Source organism: Schistocerca gregaria, chromosome 6 (assembly GCF_023897955.1).
Source record: "Schistocerca gregaria isolate iqSchGreg1 chromosome 6, iqSchGreg1.2, whole genome shotgun sequence".
NCBI classification, from domain to species: domain Eukaryota; kingdom Metazoa; phylum Arthropoda; class Insecta; order Orthoptera; family Acrididae; genus Schistocerca; species Schistocerca gregaria.
In genome coordinates this window covers 291,349,985-291,373,806 of record NC_064925.1, presented here as the reverse complement: position 1 = coordinate 291,373,806, position 23,822 = coordinate 291,349,985, and the positions used below count along the sequence as shown (strand labels likewise).

General features: G+C 41.4%; 1 protein-coding gene across 2 annotated transcripts in view; it reads right to left on the bottom strand.

Annotated features, from left to right (window-relative positions):
- LOC126279062 (probable methyltransferase TARBP1) overlaps nucleotides 1-23,793 on the bottom strand; it is a 101,170-nt gene extending 77,377 nt beyond the window's left edge. The window contains exon 1 of one of the 2 annotated variants that reach the window (XM_049979498.1): nucleotides 20,757-23,793. In XM_049979498.1, coding sequence (XP_049835455.1) covers nucleotides 20,757-23,678 — 2,922 coding nt within the window. In that variant the 5' untranslated portion in view covers nucleotides 23,679-23,793. The remainder of the gene's footprint in view (nucleotides 1-20,756) is intronic. The other variant, XM_049979497.1, reaches the window with a different exon arrangement.
- Between the last annotated feature and the right edge of the window lie 29 nt (nucleotides 23,794-23,822).

Sequence of the window (23,822 nt, the reverse complement as noted above, 5' to 3'; positions counted from 1 at the left end):
AACAGGAAGAAACACTACTAACTGGTACAGTGGGAAGTACCCTCACAGTGATTTACAAAGTATAGATGTAGAGTATAGAGTAGAATATGTTCTAAGATCCGGCATCAGATGGCTACCAAGGAAATTTGATAGTAAGCTTGTGGGTCACTTTCTGCTACCCTTCTTTTTTTTCTTCCATCTATGTGGCACAATGTTTCCTTCACGGCATCTACAATATATATTGATTAAAAGAGGTGCAACCTCAGCTAAATTTCTGTGTAGAATCTGATAAGGATTACATCGTGCATTGAAGCCTTGTTCAGTTATAGCAATTTCAGCTCTTTCTCGACATCACTGGCACTAATACTTCTGGATTTTCATTTATGAAGGAAAATTTGAAAACAAAGTTCAGTATTTCTGTTTTGTGCTTATTACCTACAATTTCAGTTCCTGTGTTATCCACGGGTGTCTGGACATTAACTTTGGTACCACTAACAGCTTTTACACATGCGATTTTCTTTGGGATTTGTAACACATCTTTCAACAAGAGTATGTTAAGAGAGTAATTCATGGCTTCAAGATTTGCCCTCTAGAGGAAAAAAAAATGTGTTTCATCCACTATCTGTCTGTTTAAAGCTTACTTTATTTTACACCTTTTACCTCTGTTTCTTTAGAATTTTCTTTACAATGATTTTATGCCATGTAGGCTCACCCATCATGAACTGTTCTAATGGGTATATATATCTCCAGTGCTTGGTCAAGTACAGTATTTACATGCTCCTTTCCAGAGTTCAATGTTTCAAGTTCTTTATTGAGAGTTACATTTGTTCTGACTACAAGTACACACATATAACAATAACTACAACATTTTATTACTTGAAGAAAACATGTATACGAAAGCACTTGCCACAGAGTGACTGCAGTACTATTCCAAGACACATGGGCTGATTGTCAACGTATGGTTGAGAGCGAGGCTAGCCAGGCCTGATTCTATAAGCCATCGGCTGGCCATAGAGTGCGCTACGGAGAGGAGGCTTGTGCATCTGACATTGAAGGCCTCTGCTGTTGCTAGCATACTGCACTTTCTGTGGTGTGCCATACAGCTGCACACCCAGATTGTGAGTGTGTAATCTTACATGGTTCACTACATGCCTCCCCTCTTGGGGGCAGAGTGTCACTGATTCCCCAGGCAAGAAGAGGATGCCTGGGATGTAAAGATGTTGTTCAAATCCAAGGAGGCCTCAGAGGCAAGGGAGGATAGCAATTCCTGGTTGTGGTGACACTGAAATATGGGCGAAAGGTCAGCATTAGGAGCGCCCTGACACCCCAGAGGAGCAAGAGATGACAGGACTGTCAACGAGCAGCCCCAGTTGGGATCAATGTCCAGTTGCAGGCAGGAAGGTGGAGGTGGCTCTGTCGCAGGCTGAAGTCACCCAGGAGACATCAAATCGGTAAGGGGCACATCCAATGGCTGGAGGGGCAACAGAGCTACTGTCGGAGGCTGTGAAATCATAGTCTCATAGGGTGGCACTGACGCAGGTGGACACTGAGGCTGGAACACCTGTGAATAGGCAGCACAAAGTGACTGGGGCACCAGAAAGAGTGGTGGCGTGGCTGGAACAGGTGGATGGGTGCCCACCCAGGCTCGGAGCTGATTTTGTCTGGAGAGTGTAAACATGGCGGGTACTTGCTAACCAAAACCATGTGCCCACTCTGCCTGGCAGGAAGTGTGGTACAGCGTAACATGACGGTGGGCAAGAAGCCGGACGAAGGTCATGGAGCAGCGTCCATGGCTGGCACTCATGGGGAAGCTATTCGGAGCAACAGGGACCAATGAAAGCCATTCAGTAAGCCATCAGAATAGCATTAATGCCTCCTTGATGGGAAAATAATGCAGACAAGTTTTTCATCTGCAAACCATTTGCTCAGCCTCCTCATTAGACTGGGCATGAAAGAGAGGAGAGTGAACATGGTGAATGCCTGATTGCATGCAGAAATCATCCAATGTGTAGTGTCTAGGAAGCCTGTATACTCAGTTCACTAGATAAACAACCAAAACAAGTCATATTAATGAGTGTTATTGAAATAAGAAAATTATAATACTTTACTTTGGCAATTGCACATATGTGTTGCAAGCAAAGGGCGACATACGAAATAATCAATCTTCTTCAGCATAGACAATTATAGGTCTGTGCTACATAGAGAATACAAGCGAAGTGACTAGCACTGATGCTGCTATCAAAGGCGCTAGCCTTAAAGCTGCTACTGAACTGGACGGTCACCAGTCGGTCGTGGCGCTTATGTCGTCTTCACATAGGTGTTGCTGCCAATGTGTTGTCATCCAGGATGGAGGTCCGGTCAGTGTGGGATTGGCTGCCTTCTTCTCACAGCCTTCCCTTTCCTATCATTCCCGCCTGGCATGCCGGTGCTTGACATTACGCAGTAACATTCCTCGCCCTCTCCTCCAAAGAAACGGACCATAGTCGTATATGGTGGAAGCTTTGATGGACCGGAAGCTGTGGATGCAGGAGAAATCAGACTCCGGTCGTACCCCACCATCCGGCCTTCGCTCTGATGGAAATGTCCCCCAAAAAATACCCAGAAGGGTACACGTCCACCTCCTGAGGCCTGTACCATGATGTAGAAGGTGTCAGCCATTGCAGCGTGGGCAGGTAAAGCTCCATCGGTAGGACAAGAGGAAGTGGAGGAGGCAAATGCTCCGTCTCCATGGGGTCATCCATGATGTCATGATGACGCCCTATGGCAGCTGCTGTGGCCATGTTGTCCTCGGGATCCATGAATGTGGAGGAAGACGTGCAAAAGGATCACTGTGAACATGACAGTGGCAAATTTGATTGTGATGTCGGTGCTGCAATCCATCTGGGCCTAAAATGAGATAAATGTATGCACCAAGTCGATGAAGGATCTCGCCCGCACCAACTGTCTGCTGCCGCCAAAAACCCTGTAAAACACTATATTATGCGGCGCGAGGCGATACTTGCAGCCTTCCTTTGGCACCAGATGCTGAGGTGGATAGAGCAGATGGAGTAGTGTCCAATAGCGGTGACCATGAAGCAATTCCGCCAGCAATAGTCCATCTTGTGGATGCGAACGACTGGAGGTGAGGCACAGTTGCAATGCTTGATCCCTGGTGTGTGCGGTGTGAAGTTTGGTCATTTGCTGCTTGAAGGTTCTGACAAAATATTCCGCTTTGTCATTTGACTGTGGATGGAATGGTGCACTTGTGAGGCACTGTATGCCTGCATTCACAGAATGTTTCTGTAGTAACCAAAAACCAACCGCAGGAACGCCTTGGGCTGCAGATCAGTTGCCGCCTGGCTGGGAAGCTGCCGGCGATGGAGCACGCACCACTGGGAAAACACAACGACAAGTCGGACGATAGTCCAACGACAACTGACAACAACCGACAATGTCCAACACAACAAGAAAGAGATAAACAACGGAGGCTTGTAGAAACCACAACACCAAACACAAACACTAAATCCACTCGGAACCAGAGCCAGGCAAAAGTCAACAACGAGCAACAACCAGAATGCAGTACCACCGAGATATAGACGCAATCCAGAGCGAGTACCAGACTGACTGACCTAGGGCAGAGTGGGTTCCTATATAGGAAACCGGAGGGAGCGACTATTGGCCACTGTCTGCACGTGGTGTAGCGGTGGCATGCTCACTGCGTGAGAACCGCTGGGCGGAATAGCCGCCGCAGACACAGAGCCCTCAATGGGCTGACCATGTCCATTTGTTCTGGCGCGTGTTCAACTTCTGCGGCGGGAGGTTTCAAATTTCATTTCATGTGAACTCAGGACTGTTGTCTGACACTAAGACATAAGACAATCCTTCAAGTCAAAAAATAGAGGACAATGCCTAAATTGTGCTATGTGATGGTGTTGAGTTCACTTGCACAGCAAAAGGAAACTTACTATAAGAGTCTTCTACAATTAATCAACGAGTGTTCCAAAAAGGTCCCACAAAGTCTATGTTCACACGTTGCCATGATGATTCCAACTTAGGCCAAACAGAGAAATTTTGTGGCAGAGTGGACTGATTTCCCACATGTGACACTGTGACGTCATCGGTTATATTTGAGTGTCCATACCGTGTCAAGTACAGTGCTGAGGCGCTAACTGCTTCGTAAGAACAATCCCCCAGTGTCCTTGATGAAGTAATTGCAACACTTCTTTTTGCAAAGCTTTAGGGATCAACACATGTGACTGTCCACTGTCTTTCTGAACAAGAACTACTCTTTGCTGTGTAGTGTGGCTATGCCGATGTGCAAAGTATTGATGCACTACAGAGTTCTATATGCTACGCAATGAGTGAGGGCAAGATGAGCAAATGTGGTGTAGCAAAATGTTCAAATCGGAATCAGCTGATATGGCCTGTGCAATTTTCCTATAGCTCAGAGGAAAAGACTGAAGCAATTCAGAATCCTGAGTATCGATGTGACAACAAGATGCAGCAGAAGTGTCAAAGTCTGTATGAGGGCCAATGGGAAGACATGAAAGTGTGTTCAAACTACCATGTTGAGCTGTCAGATGATACACGATTTCATACTGGTATTAAGACAACAACAAACCCTATCTTTGCAAATTTGTGGGCAGCTCGTACAGGGACCGGCTTCATCAGATGAAACATTTGTGGGCAGCTCGTACAGGGACCGGCTACATCAGATGAAACAAAGACTGCAATGGCTTGTGATTCGTTACTAAGCAGAATTTTCTGCCATACAAATAGTGGTGGAATTTGGTGACACCATACACAATAGCCTGTGCCTCTTTCTGTATTTGTGAATAGTTACACTGAGCTTTGGACAATAATTTTGATGCAAAAGCAATAGATCTGTGTTTATCATCAATTCTCTGCAAAAGCACTGCACCAATTCTGCAAGAAGTAGTGTCAACTTGGAACACAACAGGTTTGTCAGGTTAAAGTGAACTAAGCATCAATCACTGAGCATAGCTTCTCGGCACTCATCTGCCCAAACAAAGGGGATGTTCTTGTGACACAAGTGATGCAATGGAGCTACTATTTGTGCAGCATCTGGTATGAACCAAATACAATAGTTCATTTTCCCTAAGACTGACTGCAAATCTGTGACAATGCGAGGAAGTGACTAGTCTCGTATGGCTAACAAATGTGACTGAAGAGGATGTGCACCTTGACTGTTTATGACAAGATCAAGAAACTGCAATTCAGGTTTAACAAAGGGACCAAACTTCTGAGGTCATCAGCCCCTAGACTTACATACTACTTAAACTAACTGATGCTAAGAACAAAACACACACACACACACACACACACACACACACACACACACACACACACACACACACACACACACAACACCCGTGCCTGAGGGAGGACTCAAAACTCCGTAAACCACGCAGCCACTCTGTGCGACTACACTTAGTCCTGTAACAGATCACACACACATAAAAAAAAAAAAAAAACATGCAGAACTGCAATGTGTTGTTCAGATGTACGACATGCTACAACAATATCGTCCAGATAGTTTGACCAGGTTGGTACTTGAGCAGTCAGCTGTTCCAAATACCATTGGAAAATAGTGGGTGCAGAAGCACTGCCAAAAGGCAAACACAAATATTTAAACAAGCCAAAATCAGTGTTCACAAAACACACCGTTTGAGATTGTTCATCTAGTGGTATTTGAAGATAGGCACCGCACAAATCAATTTTTCAAAAGTAGCATCCAGCACCTAATCTGTCCACGCGAGTCTCTGGTCATGGCAATGGATAAGTATCACTCACAGTTTGTGGGTTGACTGTAGACTCAAATTCAACACAGATGGGACTGCGACTGGAAGGTTTGGGGAGCAAAACCAGTGGACTTGCTCATTGACTAGCTTGTACAGGTGCAATAGCTCCTCTATCTTGCAATTCTTTAAGTTCAGCAGCCACTTCGTCCCATAATGCAATAGGAATAGGTCAGGCCTGGCAAAATTTCGGCTGAGAAGTATCTTTCATAATAATATGGACAGCAAAATTGCTAGCCTTGCTTAACCTTCAAAGAAGAGTTCAGGAAATTCTTTGAGCAAGTTAGCTACACTGTCTTTGTCATTGAATGCAGTCACTGACCACACATTGTCCTGAATCAAATGAATCAAGGCCAAGTATGTTCTCACAATCGCGTGATTGTAGCACAGTGAACATCACAGATCTCGTATGCAAGCGATGCAAATGAACAAAAAGTGTATTGGACTGGCATAGCACTGAAGAAACTGTTTGCTTGCAAGTTTTGTTAATGCTTGGAGCAGGTGTGGAATACACAGTATTGATTGCATGTGCCTTGCAACTAGATTGTTGTGAGTGGGCAGAATTCCTATGTTTGTTCCGTTGCAAACATATGGATTGTATGTGACCTTTCTTGCCACAAGCATACACTGTGCTTGTCTGGACAGATAGTCTTGGTGTTTGTGCCATGAATAGCACTAAGGGCATGGCTTAATTCCATTCGCCTGTTTAGAGAACTGTTTACATGGCTTGGTGCGCACATACTGTTACTGCCTACTGGGCTGGTCATGAGCAATGGATGATTCAACCGGACAAATCAACCGGACAAATTGGTGGCTGCTCAAATTTATTGGCTAATATGGCACTGGAATCATACTGATCTGGAATATGCACTACGTGCTGAAATGATGGATCTGGCTGTTTCAAAATCTGTTCTCTAAGTTTGACATCAGTTAACACTGTACATGATCGTGTCACACAGCATAACATCTGAATAAAAAGTTTGTTCTGACCTCTTCTTGCAACAAAAGAATTAGTACCTAGCTGCAATCACATTCACTTGTCAGTCATAATAATTAGTTAGAGAACCTACAACATGATCATAGGAAAGTTCACTCAGAGTGGTGATAGGGAACAATTTCTGATTGAGATGAAAAACTGCACTTCCTACAGTTGACAAAATGTAATGTAGCTTCACAGCACCTGATACTTAGTGAGCAATGGTGTGCACTTCATACTGTTGCAACCACTCGAGCTATTACTCTTCATTTTTGTTAAACTGGCAAAAAGGCGGTATGGCACTCAGAGCTACAGTTGTTGCCTGTTGCGCATTGTTCATTTGGTTTGCAAGTAACTGCTGTACCGCATTGAGAAGAGAGACAATCTGAAACTGAAACGTCTGTGTTAAATGCACTGCATCTATTGCTTGCAGCCGAGGCACCTGAGCAGTGGGTGGGAGAGGTAGTTTGCTCATTTTGGAATAGGCAAATGCAGTAAACACACTACGCAAGCAAAAAAAACTAAGCACACAAGCAAAGAAATTTTCTGCAGCGCCTACCTGAAAACACTACTAAAATATGTAAACACACCCCTGCAAAGAAACAACAAGGTAGAATTAAAGTGCCAGTAAAACACAAAAGCCCACAACAAAACAAAATTGTGGCAGCCAGGGTCTGAGTTGTCACTGTGGTATTTGTTCTCCTCATCACCAAATATTTAGTGTCTAGGAAGCCTGCATACTCAGCTTGCTAGATAAACAATCAAACAAGTTGTAATAATGAGTTTTATTAAAATAAGAAAATTACAATACTTAACTTTGGCAATTACACAGATGTTTCACAAGCAAAGTGCGACATATGAAATAATCAATCTTCTTCAGTACAGACAATCCTAAATCTGTACTACATAGAGAGTACAAGCGAAGTGACTAGCATAGACGCTGCTATCGAAGTCACTAATTTTGAAGCTGCTACTGAAATGGGCTGTCATCTGTTGGTTGCGGCACTTATGTCCTCTTTACGTAGGGGTGGCTGCTGTTGCAGTGTCATCGTGGAGGGAGGTATGGTCAGTGTGTGAATGTCTGACTTCTTCTCACTGCCTTCAATTTTCTATTGTTCCTCCCTGGCCTGGTGGCACTTGACTTTATGCCATAACAAAATGCTTGGTGGCACTTGACTTTATGCCATAACAAAATGCTTGGGACAGGAACTGAGACCTATTGTCAGAAGTGAGAATAAACGGGAGGCCTTCCAAACAAAAAAAAAAAAAAAAATTTAAGTGCCTGACTACTAACTTTGATAGTGGCTGAGAAGCACTGTACCAGATATGGAAAATGAACCGATGACAATCAGGTAAAACGCATTCAGAAACGGACATGCAAAATCCGCATGAATGAGTTCTCAGGGTTGGGTTGGTGGAGACCATGAGGAAAACAAAGCCATGGGAGCTGCCTGTTGATTAGTGCACTGGGAACATGCAGCAACCAAATGCTCCAGCTCACAGTTACTGCTGGGTCAGTACATGTGTCTGTGGTCCAAGGCGTTGGTGCAGGAAACTCCTCAATGACCCTCATGAAGAAACTGTAAGACCTCCCACTGTGAACTCCCAGGAATGACTCCCCTGGGATCTGTGTCCTCCATGGAGACGAGGAGGACAATGTCTAAGACCATGAGTTGGGAGCACAAAACAAAGTAGTTATGAAGCAGATCTGAAGCACATATGACAAGACGACCAACCCTGCTGGACAAGTTGGATGACCTGCTTGAGGATGTGGTCAGATACTGTGGCCTTGGTGACCTGGGTACTAGAGACTGGGAAGTCATCTATCACTTGGCAGGAGGCGACGTCCAAATAAAAATACACCGGCTCCTCTCAATCAAATCAGAGTTTGGACCTTCACACAGCCTGGATAAGGTGTCCGCATTGGCATGGTGACCAGTGGGGCAAAAATGGATGTCACAGTGCTATTTGGAGAGGAACAAGGCCCACCGCTGCAATCTATGGTCTGCCTTATTGGGGAGGGTAGATGAACTGAGTAATGAAACTAATGGCCCATGGTCTGTAATGGATTGGGATTTGGCAGCACAAGAGAACCTGTCAAATTTGGTGACAACATAACAATGCCCTGGGCCTCCTTATCGGTCTAACAGTAATGGCCCTATGCTGGTCTGAGAATTTGGGTTGCTAATGCCAGTGGGTGCTTCAAACCATCTGCATTCTGATGGGTAAGGACTGCCCCCATGTCGTACTGTGAGGCATCTGTAGCCAAAATTAACCAGTGGTAATAGGAAATTTTACCCAAGGAAGCCTGCAGTTCATGCAGTGACCCACGGAATGTCAGGTTTGCAATAGCCTTGACCAGATTCGGCAGGGGCTGGACCCAAGGGAAGGTTGAAAAGAAATTTAGACTTCTGTAGATTGCAATGCAGATGCACGGTCTGAAGTTTTCAAAAAAGGGCCCGGGGATTGCGCATGTGGCCGCTCTTAACATGTCTCGTAATAACAATGTCGTCCAAGTACTTGAAACAGTGAGGAATATTGGATGTGGAATGTTCCAGACAGCGTTGAAAAATAGTGAGGGCACTTGCCACGTTGGTATTGATACAGGTTGAAAAGCACATTAAGAACCATGAGACACTTGGACTCCTCATCATGGGTAAGTGGTGATATGCTTCAGAAGGATCAAGTCTGGAGAAGAATTGACCCCCCCCCCCCCCCCCCCGATAAGCTTGTGAACAGCTGTTCCAGACATGGCAATGGGTATGTGTCGACCATGGACTGTGAAGACACGGCAACTTTACAATCACCACAAAGTCAATGTTTACCAGAGTTTTATCATGATAACAAGATATGTAGGCCATTCACCAGAGGAAATGAGAACCAAAACCCTGAGAGATGTGGGCCAGTTCGGCTCTGCCTGGATTTGGGAGCAGAGGGCTATCGGAATCTGCTGAGCATGAACAAATCTAGGCCAAGACGACTGCTTCGAGATTATCCTAAGCCTTCTGCAAAAATACCCTGACATTCAGAGCACGGAGATTCCAATGATTGATAGGGGATGTCAGCAGGTACCAACTATATAGAGTCCATGACTGAAAAGAAAAAGGTCTGAAAAGATTTGCTGGACTAGCATTGATGCAAACAATAAATGTAATAGACAGAACCACTGATATGTAGGTAATGTCAGCTGTGAACTGGCAAGGGGATTTGCTGTTTACTGTATCCCTATAGGTACCTTTTTACCAGCAACAGCAGAAAGCGGAGGTATGGATATGTTTGGACATTAAGGAGGGAAACTGACACACAGGTGTCCACTTGCAGACACAGCTACCATGATTGAGCTTATTGGAGACCTAATGAGAAACTGCCCCTGACAATGACACTTCCTAGACATCCGTAGCCATGTTCTCTGATACTGTGTTCTGTGCTTCTGAGTGGCAGACTACCACAATGTGGCCTTTTTTCCCAACACTTATAGCAGATAGCTCAGTGCTGAGTACACTCTAATATATCGTGTTGAAAGTAACATGACAGCAACAGGGAGCAGCTGCTGGAACACCGTCCATATGCTTCACAGAAGCCACGAGATTGGCCGGCTTACACTGCCTCTACATCTTTCTCCCCAGACGCAACTGGGCCATCATGTACCACTGTGACATCACACCAGCCATCCAGTTGCTGACCAGCGGTGTGTGGCGTCTCATATGACTAGGCAGTGGAACAGGTGTCATCAATGGGTGAGTTTTGTAATTGGAGGGTCCACTGTCAGACTTCCTTATATGGTTAAAATGGTGCTAAGCACTATGGGACTTAACATCTGAGGTCATCAGTCTCCTAGACTTAGAACTACTTAAACCTAACTAATCTAATGACATCACACACATCCATGGCCGAGGCAGGATTTGAACCTGCGACCGTAGCAGCAGCACAGTTCCGGACTGAAGAGCCTAGAACCGCTTGGCCACAGAAGCCAGCTCCTTATCAGGGTCAGAGCAGATAATAACATCACTAATCATGACATCTGCATACAACTCTATTGATTGGACATGACAAAATGATATTTGTGATTAAGGCCATAGAGATTTGCAAGCACAATAAGACTGATGAGGCTGTTTATTGCATTGGTAGAATTCAGTCCTAGTAGACACAACATGCGTGCGACAGCGATAATACAACTAGCAAAAATTGTCAAAAGACAATGAAGAAGGTTTCAGCAATGGGGCCAACTGCCACAACACATGATACAGGCAGGAGAAATCCGTTGTAAAAACACTGGATTACATACCTTCACATTTGTAACATGGGAGGCATGGAAATGTTGACTTAGGTGGTGTTCGTACGCATCCCTATCTTCCGCTGTCTCATCAAACAGTGGGAACGAAGGAGGAAACACAGCTGAAGATGAAGGGTAACACAAAACCACCAGCACAGTCTGTCACATGATTGTAAGAAGTTCTGTCTCTTGTTGCACAAACATTTGAAGCAGAGCTTCAATGTCACAACAAGAGAAATGTCCACAACCAAATGCAAAAAGCATCCGCATTTGTTGTTACAAATGCCTGATGTTCCAACTACTGCACAAAGTATTTTCTTCAAGATGTCTACAATATATTATGATTAAAAGAGATTATAACTCAGCCACAAATTCTGTATTGAGTCATACTTTCCGTTCAGTTATAGCAATTTCAGCTGTTTCTCAAAGTCATTGACACTAATATCTAGGCACCCAAGTGGGACAATGTGAGGGGACTTATTCTACACCAGATTCAATGCAGCTTTCATGTTGGGTGCAGCAGTGTCACCTTTCGCCACCAGGAACTTGCCTGGTCCACACTTCTCCAAGTGAGATGAGCAAGGTACTCGTTATTGTGGCTGTTTTTTTAAGTGGTTCAGGATTTGAAACTATTAAGTTAGTAACTGATTCATTTCTGAGACTGCTCCAGCCATCACACTGCAGATGAAGATATCTTGCCGCCTTTAGTTGCTTATTCATATAACCGTGCATTTCAGTGTACTGCCCCGTCTGCTGTTTAACACAATCAATAATAATTTTGTTATCAATAATCATTCTTCACTAATATTCAGAGATTTGACACAGATAATAATATGTGTTACATTACAAACCTAAGGACATGTTTTTTTACACCAGCTTATAACTACACAGTTGTTCAGCTCTCTCTCTCTCTCTCTCTCTCTCTCTCTCTCTCTCTCTGTGTGTGTGTGTGTGTGTGTGTGTGTGTGTGCGCGAGAGATAGAGAGAGAGAGAGAGAGGGGGGGGGGGGGGGGGGGGACGAAGAGTAGAACTGGTTAGAACTGGTAAAAAGAAAAGCAAGCAGCTATCAGTAAAATGCGCCACTCCTCGATACCGGAAGAGAGTAATGCATGATACCTTCAATGACTACCATATCAAAATACTGTCAAATGATATTTCACAACACCCCAAATAAATTCTGGTCGTATTTAAAGGCACCAAAGTTAGTATCCAATCCCCAGCAAATGACAGAACTGAAACTGAGGGTAGCAAAGCCACAGCTGAAATGCTTAACTCCATTTTCAAATGTTCCTTCACAAAGGAAAACCCAGGACTGGCAACTTGCTTTAAATGTTCAGAATTGTAAAATTGTGCACATCACAAAACAAAAACACATTGTATCCTATGACTATAATATCAATGAGTCACTGCTGTAAGCAGTCAGCTCATATAAATACCTGGGTGTGACACTTTGTAGGGATGTGAAATGGAATGACAACTTAGGTTCACTTGTGGGTAAAACAGGCGATAGACTTGTCTACAAAGGAAAATGCTAATAAATCACTCATGCGACCGGTTCTAGAATATTGCTCTACTGTGTGGGACCCATATCAGATAGGACTAACAGGGGATACTGAATTTATAGAAAGAAGGGCAGCAAAAATGGTCACAGGTTTGGTTAATCCAAGGGAGAGTGTCACAGAGATACTGAAGGAGCTGAACTGGAAGACTCTTGAAGGTAAACAAAAACTAGCCAGAGAAAGCCTATTAACAAAGTTCAAGAACCAGTTTTAAATTACGACTCTTGGAATACACTTTAATCCCCTATGTATCACACACATAAAGATCCTGAGAAGAAGATGAGAATAACCATTGCATGCACAGAGGCATTCAGACAATCATTCTTCCTGCACTCCACACATGAATGGAATGGGAGGAATCTCAATAACTGGTACAATGGGACATACCTTCTGGAATGTACCTTGCAGTGGTTTGCAGAGTATAGATGTAGATGGAGCTGCAGATGTAGAAGATGGAATGCTAATAAGAAAAAAAAAAAAATTCTTTCTTCTTTACTTTCGGTCTAAGTAAAATGGCAATGAATGACACACGTAGGCTTAAGTGTAAACATTTACTTACTTTTAATATTGCGAATATCGTTCCATTCTATATTTTAATTGGTATATTATACATTCTAGCAGTAAAAACTTCAAAAAGTACTTTTTCTGTAAATGCTCAGATTTTGGGCATTTAAAACTGCTTTGGGCAAATTCCCAGCAAGCTGTGGTGGTTTTGCCTTCTTTTATTTCTTCGTTAATTGTCCTCAGTGTTGACGTACAGGCTGAAAAAATTGGGTTGGAAGTGCAACTACCGTCTACTGTATGTAACGTAGCCAACAGACGCACAGTTGTGTTTCACAGTCTTTTTACCTTCACTGTTCACAACCTCTCAATAATACACAGTTATATATGGCCAGTGCACTACTGTTTAAACTTTCCATAAGCCTCGTTAATAGTTTGAAGGCAAACCTCCACATACTGTTACAATAGTTTACTACTTAACATCTATGAGCACTAAAAACCTAACCACACAGGTCACAGTTCTTCAAGAATAGAAAGATACGTATGAAGCAGACACTGTCATTGTTTTAACACACAGCATAATTGTGTAACATTTATTTCACAGTTAAGCTGAAGCATTGTTGTTGTTCTAACCAACACAGGTTTCTTACCTGAAACTCGGCCATGGTCTGACTGACTTGGGACCAAAAATTGGGCCCTTATATATCCTGGCAAAAATAGGTGCTGAAACTACACACTCTTCAAAGTTAAATTTACAGAAATTACAATTAAAACTTAACTCATTTGCTTAACTGTATACACCGAAAAATTCGTTCTTTTTAACAGTTTCTTGTACTACAAGGGTTAGGCCGACTTATTTGTTTAAATCACAAAATTAACAAATATACTTACACAAACAATACTTTGGACAAAACTGTTAATTATTTTGGAATTAATTAACGGGCTGGCTTTGCTTACACATTTTCGAATAGAGCCAGATAGATCCTTTAAGAATACTAAAAGTTGTTCCTCCAAATGTTTATAATTAGTACAGAATTTATATTTGTTTATATGTCAACAATAGAATTTAAGTTATGAAACAATTACTGATTTCACCCTATAATGAAAGATACTAACTAGTAATAGTCAAAATAAATTAGAAAACCAATTACATACCTAAAACTAAGCAGAAATGCAGATTATTCTCAAGTATGTTAATCATAATTAGTCATACGTGAAAAAAAAAAAAAAAAAAAAAAAAAAAACGAATTTTAAGGAGACTGATGGCAAACCAAGAGGGGAAGTAAAAATACCCAGCTTGCTTCATCAGAAAGTGTCCGTTTGTAAATGTCTGGTGCACTGGGCATTTGCCTGGCCCATATCATTATTATGTTCAGAGCTCAATGTTTCAAGTTCTTCATTGAGGTGTTACAGCAGTATCACCTTTCTGTCTAATTTGCCAAGCGTACAAATCTCTCATATTGTTTTAGTACACTATGTGCTTTGGTAATCATTGTTGCTACAAATACCTAGTGTTCAAGGATACCAGTTTCAATATGGACAAACTTAAACAGATCAGTCTACTTGTTGATATGAGGCTTAGCACATTTCCATCATGAGTGGGCTCCTGCTATCTGCTCTAGGTGCAGGAAGCATTTGGTAATGTTTTGGGGGGCTCCGTGCTGCCTACCACTTACTAAACTGTAATCACCCAAACTAAAACAATCTTGATCATGTTGAACACCACAACCAAACTGACACTGATTTTAATGAATAATAGAATACATCCTGAGCTATATTATTATACATTTATTGCACTGAGACCAGTTTTGTTCTCAGAATGTCTTCCAGTTGCCAAGTTGTGATAGAATCAGGATAGAGCTGGTCAGGTTATCATATATAATGTTAAAGACCAACTCCAGAAACAACAATCACAAATATTCTGCCAACTGCCTGGTAGATGTATGGCGGGCCGACATGGCATGCTGCACACAATGGATCACGCTGGCAATAGGTACCTGCAGAAAAGGTTCAATTGCCAGCCAGTGTGTGGAGGCTGGTGATCTGCCACCATCCATCTGGTGGCAACAAAACATTATTTATCAGCCAAAAGATTCTTCTCTCATCCAAAGTCACTGAAATGCCATCTGGTTGATCAAATACAAATGGCAATGGCTTTAACCAACTGCCTATAAGTAACAATGCTATTTAAGACACATATGAAGCTTCTTTTATTTCTTGTATATGTCATAAAAATGAAGGTTGTTAGGGCACAATAAATCATGCTGGTTCTAAGCAGTCTGCAGCTGGACATTTATTACTAGGAGTCTGTAAAAATATGACTTAATACGCCTCACATTGTGTGACATATATGGTACAAATAATTTTATGTAGACTCAATGTACAACATAAGAGTCCCTCAGATTGGTAGGATAACAGACATTAATGTAGGACACAGTTCTAATATTTCACTTTACATGTAAAATTCATAGTTGTGACCATGGCCAGTTAATTATTAACTGTACTCACATACATTCTCGGTGAGGCCAATCTAAATGTCTTTCACTTCCTAGTCTTTGTCTAAATGTCATTTTATCAGTACACCTGTCAGCACTGTTTCCAGACTTGTCCAATTGTCTGCCCCCAGTAGCTGAGTGGTCAGTGTGACAAAATGTCAATCCTAAGGGCCCGAGCACGATTCCCGGCTGGGTTGGAGATTTCTCCGCTTAGGGACTGAGTGTTGTGTTGTCCTAATCATCATCATTTCATCCCCATCAATGCGCAAGTCGCTGAAGTGGCGTCAAATCGAAAGACTTACACCCGGTGAATGGTCTACCCGACGGGAGACCCTAGTCGCACATTTTTTTTTAGTTGTCCAATTCTGTAGATGGGAAAGTTGTACAAGTTACACCAATACCTAAGAAAGGAATTAGGAGTAAACCGCTGAATTATAGATCCGTAGCACTAAAGTAGATCTGCGGTAGGATTTTGGAACACACACTGTGCGTGAGCATTATGAATCACCCCGAAGAAAACGATTTATTGACAAATAGCCAACATGGGTTCAGAAAATATCATTCTTGTGAAACACAGCTAGCTCTTTACTCTCATGAAGTAATGAGTACTATCAACAGGGAATACCAAATTTCCTGTCAGAAAGGTCATATTTTGTAGTAACTGATGGAAAGTCATTGAGTAATATCTGGCATTCTCTAAGGAAGTGTTATAGGCTCTCTGTTGTCCCTGATCTACGTAAACAATTAGGAGACAATCTGAGCAGCCCTCTTAGATTATTTGCAGATGATGATGTCATTTAGGCCTACCATCGTGTAAAGTCAGCAGATGATCAAAACAAATAGCAAAATGATTTAGACTAGATATCTGTGTGGTGCAAAAAGTGGTAATTGACTCTAAATCATGAAAGTGTGAAGTCATCCACATGAGTACTAAAAAAAATTCACTAAATTTCAGCTGCATGATAAATCACAAAAAACTAAAGGCCGTAAATTTATCTAAATATTTAGGAATTACAGTAACAATTGACAAAACTGGAACAATCACATTAATAATGTTGTGGGGAAAGCGAACCAAAAACTGATTTATTGGCAGAACACATGCCTATTAAAGAGACTGCTTACGCTACACGTGCCAAGTTCTTCTGGAGTATTGCTGTGTGGTGTGGAATCCACTTCAGGTAGGATTGATGGAGAAAACTGAAAAAGTTCAAGGAAGGGCAGGTTATTTCATATTATTGTAAAATAAGGGAGAGAGTACCACGGATGTGATGCAAAAATTGGGGTGTCAGTCAGTAACACAAGGGCTTTTTTCGCTGCAGCAGGACCTTCCCACAAAATTTTGAATACCAACTTTCTCCTCACAGTGTGAAAATATATTGTCGGTGCCCTCCAACATAGGGAGAAATGATCATCATAATAAAATACAAGAAATCAGAGCTCACACAGAAAGCTTTAGGTGTTCGTTTTTCCCATGTGCTGTTCGAAAGTGAAATAGTAGAGAAGCAGCTTAAATGTGGTTTGGTGTATCCTCTGGCAGATAATTAATTGTGAATTGCAGAGTTCTCATGTAGACGTACATAGTTATAAACACAGTAGCCATCTAGCCCCCACTCCTTTTTTTTGCAGTGTCATGTCTTATTTTATTCTGCATCCAAATATTGCTTTCATCTGACTTCCTGCATCTTTTGTGTGATATAGCACACTTGGAGACAGAATTGCTGGTCAGTACTTACCTTCAGGAAGTACAAGGTGTACAACTTTGCTTCCGCCGTTTGCTGATAGGTGGCGACAAGGGTAAGCAGCGGTCGAAAGAAACAGATCGCTGACATCAGGCAGTTAGCTTGGACCTCAGCCAACATAACCTCATTCAAACATTAGTCGATTTATGTCTGCATCATAAAGTTGTTCTTGATTGAAAATGTCCGTTTACGAGCCTAATTCTCGTAATTTGCATGAGGTGTTACTGTTTTGTTTCAATATGAAGGCAGTGGATAAGTCTCATCAAATGCTATCAAGTACGTATGGTAAGGATGCTATTAGTGAAACAACGTGTCATGAGTGGTTTCAACACTTCAAGAACAGTGATTTTAATGTCGTAGACTGGGTTAGTGGTGGAAGAGAGAATGTTTTCAAAGATTCAGAACTGGAGACATTTCTGAGTGAAGACTTGTGTCAAACTCAAGACGAATTGGCATGATTAGTGGGAGTGACACAGCAAGCCATTTAAAAACATCTCAAGGCTATGCACATGATTCAGAAAGAAGGAACTTGGGTGCCGTGTGAGCTGAAACCAAGAGACGTTGAACGATGTTTGTGTGTTTGTGAACATTTGCTTCAGAGGCAAAAACGGAAGGGATTTCTGCATCGCATTGTTACCGGGGGACAAAAAACGGGTTTATTACGATAGCCCTAAATGCAAAAAATCATGGGGATATCCTGGCTATGCTTCCACTTCGACAGCCAGGCTCCAAGATCATGCTCTGCATTTGGTGGGACCAGCTCAGCGTCGGGTACTATGAGGTGTTAAAACCAAGTGAAACAATCAGAGGTGCTCATTATCGAACGCAATTAATGCGTTTGAGCAGAGCATTAAAAGACAAACGGCCTCAATACAGCGAGAGGCACAATAAAGTGATTTTGCAGCACTACAATGCTCGACCCCACATTGCAAAAGAGGTCAAAACGTACTTTGAAACATTTAAATGGGAAGTCCTACCCTACGCGCCATATTCTCCAGACATTGGTCCCTCTGACTATCACTTGTTTAGATCAATGGCGCATGACCTGGCTAACCAACACCTCCGATCTCATGAAGAAGCCATAAATTGGATCGATTAGTGGATCGCTTCAAAAGATAAACAATTTTTTCAACGCAGGATTCGTACACTACCCGAAAGATGGGAGAAAGTAGTGGCCAGTGTTGGAAAATACTTTGGATGATACACGTGTAACCAATTTGTTTGATTTGAGACTCAAATGTTACGGAAAAAACGGTGGAAGCAAAGTTGTACATCTTGTAAAATTTCAAATACTGCCAAAAGAAACACCTTTAAGAAAAAAACAATATCCCAAGCTTTTGGAACATGCATTTTCCTTTCTCAGGAAGGAAAGAAAGATTGAACGGGAAAATTTGGAAAGGAGGGGCACATCAGTTGATATCAGATTTTGTTACGTGGGCGAAGGGGACAAAAAAAAGATGATGGTGTCAGGAAGGGCAGTACGTCGGTGATAGTACACTGGAAAGCTTCCTGCCAGTTTCAAGTAAAACATTATGGAATGGACAGGGTGAGAAATAAAGAGTGGAGTAAGAGTAAGACAAATGAAAAGTGAAATATATACTAGGCATAGAAAGCTGGTTATAACCTAAAATTGATAGCAGTCAGTTTTTTGGGGAAAATTTAAGTATCAGTGGGACAGGCAGTAGACAAGAAACTCAAATCCACAAATGTAGAAATTTAAGGTGTATGTGCGATTATCTATTCAAGGCTCAGAATCAGAGGTGGCCATAATCTAATAATCATACCTTTCTATTGCCCACCAGGCTCACCCCCAGATGTAGCCGAAACCTTAGAGAAAATCTTAATTTCCTAGTACGAATGTTCCCAATCATACTGGCATCTTTGGAGGAGACCTCAATTAGCCAGGTGTCAATTGAGATACTCATTTTAATAATTAATGGAAACTATCTCACCTGTATTATTACATATTTATAGTGTTAGGCTGGTTTCTTTCTTAGAGCATCTTCATGTTGCCGAGTTGTGTTAAAATTATGATATAAATGGTCTGATTGTCATGTGTAATGTTGAAGAAAAAATCCAGGAACAATGATCACAAACATTCTGCTGACTGATGGGCAGAAGTCTGATGAGTAGACAAGGCATGCTGTATATAGTGTCATATGGCCAGTCTGATCTGTACAGCATGCACATGCAATCAACCCAGAATCACATGAAGGCTTTATAAAACTGGGGTATATGTGCTGTACCTGCATCCCAGAACTTGTGGCTAAGACATTTTAAGTACTTTGAGGGACTGAGATTTTCATCCTCAAGGTGTGGTAGGCAAGAAAACTTCTTATCAAATAAAACCCAAAAAACTCTGTGACTTAAGCTTAGGGAAATTCCCTCTTGTGACCACTTTTCACGGACTGTAAATAGGCTCTGAATGGTGGAAATGGACAGACAATTAGGTGAAAACGTGAAATCAATGTGTATAATCCTCCCAACCAGCTTGTTGATTGTCACCTGGAATTGCTGTGTGGAGGGTTTAGGAGTGATGGAGGACATGGGCAATAAATCTGTTTAGGGACAATTTTTGAGGGCACTGTATGTCTATTAAGGCTGTCACGAGACCTTCAGCATACCAGCCAAGTGAGTTCTCATCATTTCAGATACACGATCATGTGCAATGACAGGCATTCCCTTGCCCAGTTTGCAGAAGGTCTCACAAGGGCCTTCACAGACAGGCAATACCCCTCAAACCTGGTCCGCAAACAGATTTCCTGTGTTATATTTGTAGACACTCCATTCCTCTCACTCCCAAGAATCAGCTATAAAGGATCACCTCCCTTGTCACCCAATATCACCCTGGACTGGAACAACTGAATCACATCCTTTACTAGAGTTTTGGTTACATACCCAGAAATGAGGATGATTCTGAAAGCTGGCAAGTTTTCTTTCTGTTTTGTATGCGCCTGTGTACAACTTGACACTTCTGTTATTTGGTGGGTAGTCTCCTTTACTCCCACGTTATTTACAGTCTATCAGAATATTCTTACATATTCATAAAGTGATCTATCAAGTTTACTGCCTTCGTGGGTACTAAACCCTGCATTGTGTGAATGTCTGGGTTGGCCATTGGGATCTACTCTGGTTGGCTCCCATAACGCTTATTATGAAGTAATTAAGGATGTCCCTGAACTCCAACCCCATCATTCCTTAGCATCAGCTTTCACCGCCGTATCCTATGTGTACAGTCTAACTTGACACTCTACATGGAGGTTGCTGGAATTAATCTTAAGAGATTCTGTCTATTCCACCAGAGTTTAAAGGTAGACTGTACATGTTGTTAACATATATACATGTGTAAATATCTATATAATGTATTTACATGTCCCACACTATTGTGTAAAATGATCAAATGACAAACAAAATTCTGAAATTTAATGGAACGTACCTGCAGTATATAAGGATGCATTCTTCTTTCCTGAAGAAATGATGGGTGGAATGTTAATTTCATAAAAACCTCTGTTGTGCCCCAGAAGTATTCTGTCCACCTCATTTCAAATATGTTCATCCAGCATATTGACAGAAATCGGCCAATGTCGCACAACATTTCTTTGTCATGCCAGTAATGAAATATTATCCTAATAGTGTTCATCACAGGTATACACACTCCCCTGCCACCAGTTTCTATAGCATTTATAGCTGTTTCTAGCAATGATTTATCAACAAACTTAAATGGGCTGACATAAAGATTTGTTTGATGAGAAATTTCTGTACACAAACTCACTGTACTCCAAAGAGCAGAAGTGTATTCACATGCCAATTTGCCTCGAAGTCGTAGGTTACTGGCTTCAGTTATTTCGTCAAATCTTTTATATATAGGAATGTCTAATTCACCACTCTGCACTAGACTTTCAATGAACAAACACTGTTTATACATAATTTCATTTTTTGAATCATTGTGGGAACAAGACATATGATTTTTGAGACAACTGGATACCCACTCAATAACTTTCATAGCAAAAAACATGTTCAAAGCTGATCCAATTTTAGCTTTACTTTCATAAATTTGTAGCACTGCATTATGTAGCAGATAAACATGTTGCTCTACGAGTGGGAGAATATTCTGGTCTTCAGAGAAAGCTTTCAATGCAAGTAAATAATTATTTACTGTTTGAATGTCCTGTAACCCTAACAAATTTGTGATTTTCTTGCTAATGAGTAAAAATATATCATTAACAGTACCTTGAAATATTTCTGTGAGTGTTGTTCTCACACTGTCATTAGGATCAACTTTTATACTCACACATTCTTCCAACATAGTGGCTAAAAGACTTATACTGACAGCTTGCAAATCATCACCATTACTGTCAATGTTACAAAGGCTTTTCCATGTGTTTCTAAAGACTTCTGCCACAATGTCTCCAGAGTTACCCTTAACTTCAGCTAACGTCAAACATTCACTCTCCAAAAGCAGAACTACCATCCTCCCAAATGCCTTAACAGAAATACCCGTTTGTTGTTCTTCACTCAAAGTCATATTGTCCACGAAAGTGAACGCAAATTTTATGACAAAATCTTCAGCATCAGCCTTTGTGATAAATGATTTTAGCCAATTCACAATTTCATTCCATATGAAAGTACCTCGTTTCAGCGACAATTCTGAACTGAAACTATTTAGAAAATGACAAACACTTTTCACTGTGATAAGTTTCCGGTCTGCAAATCTAATAGCACACTCAAGCAATGAACACTCAATAGCTGCACGAATGTATACATTCTGATTTACAATAGCACTTCTGGCTAATTTTCCACACAACAGCAAATGAGTGTCACTCCATACTGGTGTTATAGGTGATGATGCTAGTGCCTTTGCTATATAGAACATAGGTACTGGACCCCAAGATCTTTTGGTCAATTCTTCTATAAACTTAGCAAAATATAAACGACAGTTCTTAATATGCAATTGACATATTGCATGAAACAGTGTCATCAAGCTTTCTGCTGTATCAGATAGTTTTAGTGTTTTATCTGTAGTGGCATACAAAGCAGTGTTATTTATTGCATCCATGAAATTACCAAATAAAATATTGGTGCAAATATCACCCAAAGCAGTGAAGTACACCAAGTTCAGGTTAATGAAATGGGTTACACCCCACTTCACAACTGTATTGTTGTCATGCTTCAGTAACCTCTGAAATATGCACAGAGTCCACGACTTATGCCATTCTGACGTACCTGTGGACAATCTCTGAATCATGGGTAGCACTGGTTTTATTAAATGAACTTGTTTTTCTTCCAAAGTTTCCAATATCAAGAACAAGTCATGCCACAGTTTCAAAGAATCTGACCTCATCTGACAACTTCTCCACGCAAGTGATTCTGGAAGATTCTCACTATTGCAGTTATCTCTTTGAAAAGTTATATCTACTGCTCTTTTAGTTAAATAGAGAGCTTGTTTCCTCACCGATAAGTCAGAATGCATTAAACCTATCTGGCAAAGTTTCCAAAAATCACTGTATTGAGTGAGTGAATAGGAATCAGTAGACTCTGAACATGGCAAATACATATTGGACAGTGAACACAGTATCAGAAATGGAACAGATAAATGAGAATCAACATATGCTGCTGAACAGTATCTTATGGACAATTGCGTCCACACCTGCTTAAGTAGGTCGACACTGTTAACAAATTTCAGGAGTTTTGGAATTACGCAATTCAGTGTGTGCACTACTACAGCGTAATTAGAGTTCGTAAGAAGTCTTACAACTGACATGTGGATACTGAAACCAGTCAAAAATTTGTCTTTCATGTTTTCCCTATTCGGTAAACAATTTTGCTCTAAAATATACAAGATTTGAATAATGGTCTCTAAAAGGTACAAGGCTGTTAAAAAATTTGCTGGCATAGAAATGTCACCAAAATCGGATTCACTAGCAGAGAAAGAGAGTTTATTTTCACAAAACAGCAACATTTCTTGTACATGGGCAATTATTTTGTCATCTGGTAGCAAAACAAGGCAGTATGACAACACGTCAATCACAAGTGGTTTTAATTCAAAGTTTTCTTCTTCAGTCTCGAGTATAGTTTTGCATTTTGTAATGATGCTCTGGAAAACTTCAATGTCGTCATTCGAAAAATGAATATGTTCTTCGCGTTTTGGTTCTGTAAGGGCGATTTTGAGGACTGTAGCTAACAATCCCAGGTGTTTCTTGCAGCTGTCACTAGGCTTAAAAAGGTTTTGCGAACACAAATATGACCCAGAATAGTGAAGAAAATCAGTAAAAAGGCTTTTTGCTGTTTCAGGACGCAGCTTTTCAATTAACAGCACAAAATTAGTTGAACAACAATCCCTGAATCCAGTATCTGCCATTGTTGTCGTGACACCAATTCACAACAAAACGCAGCACCACTACAAACCCAAATGTTTTTGACAACTTCACCACGTGCTCAACACATGGTGTATACGAACCAAAGATCTTCGATTGCATGACATATTCTTAATTTATGTGGAAAT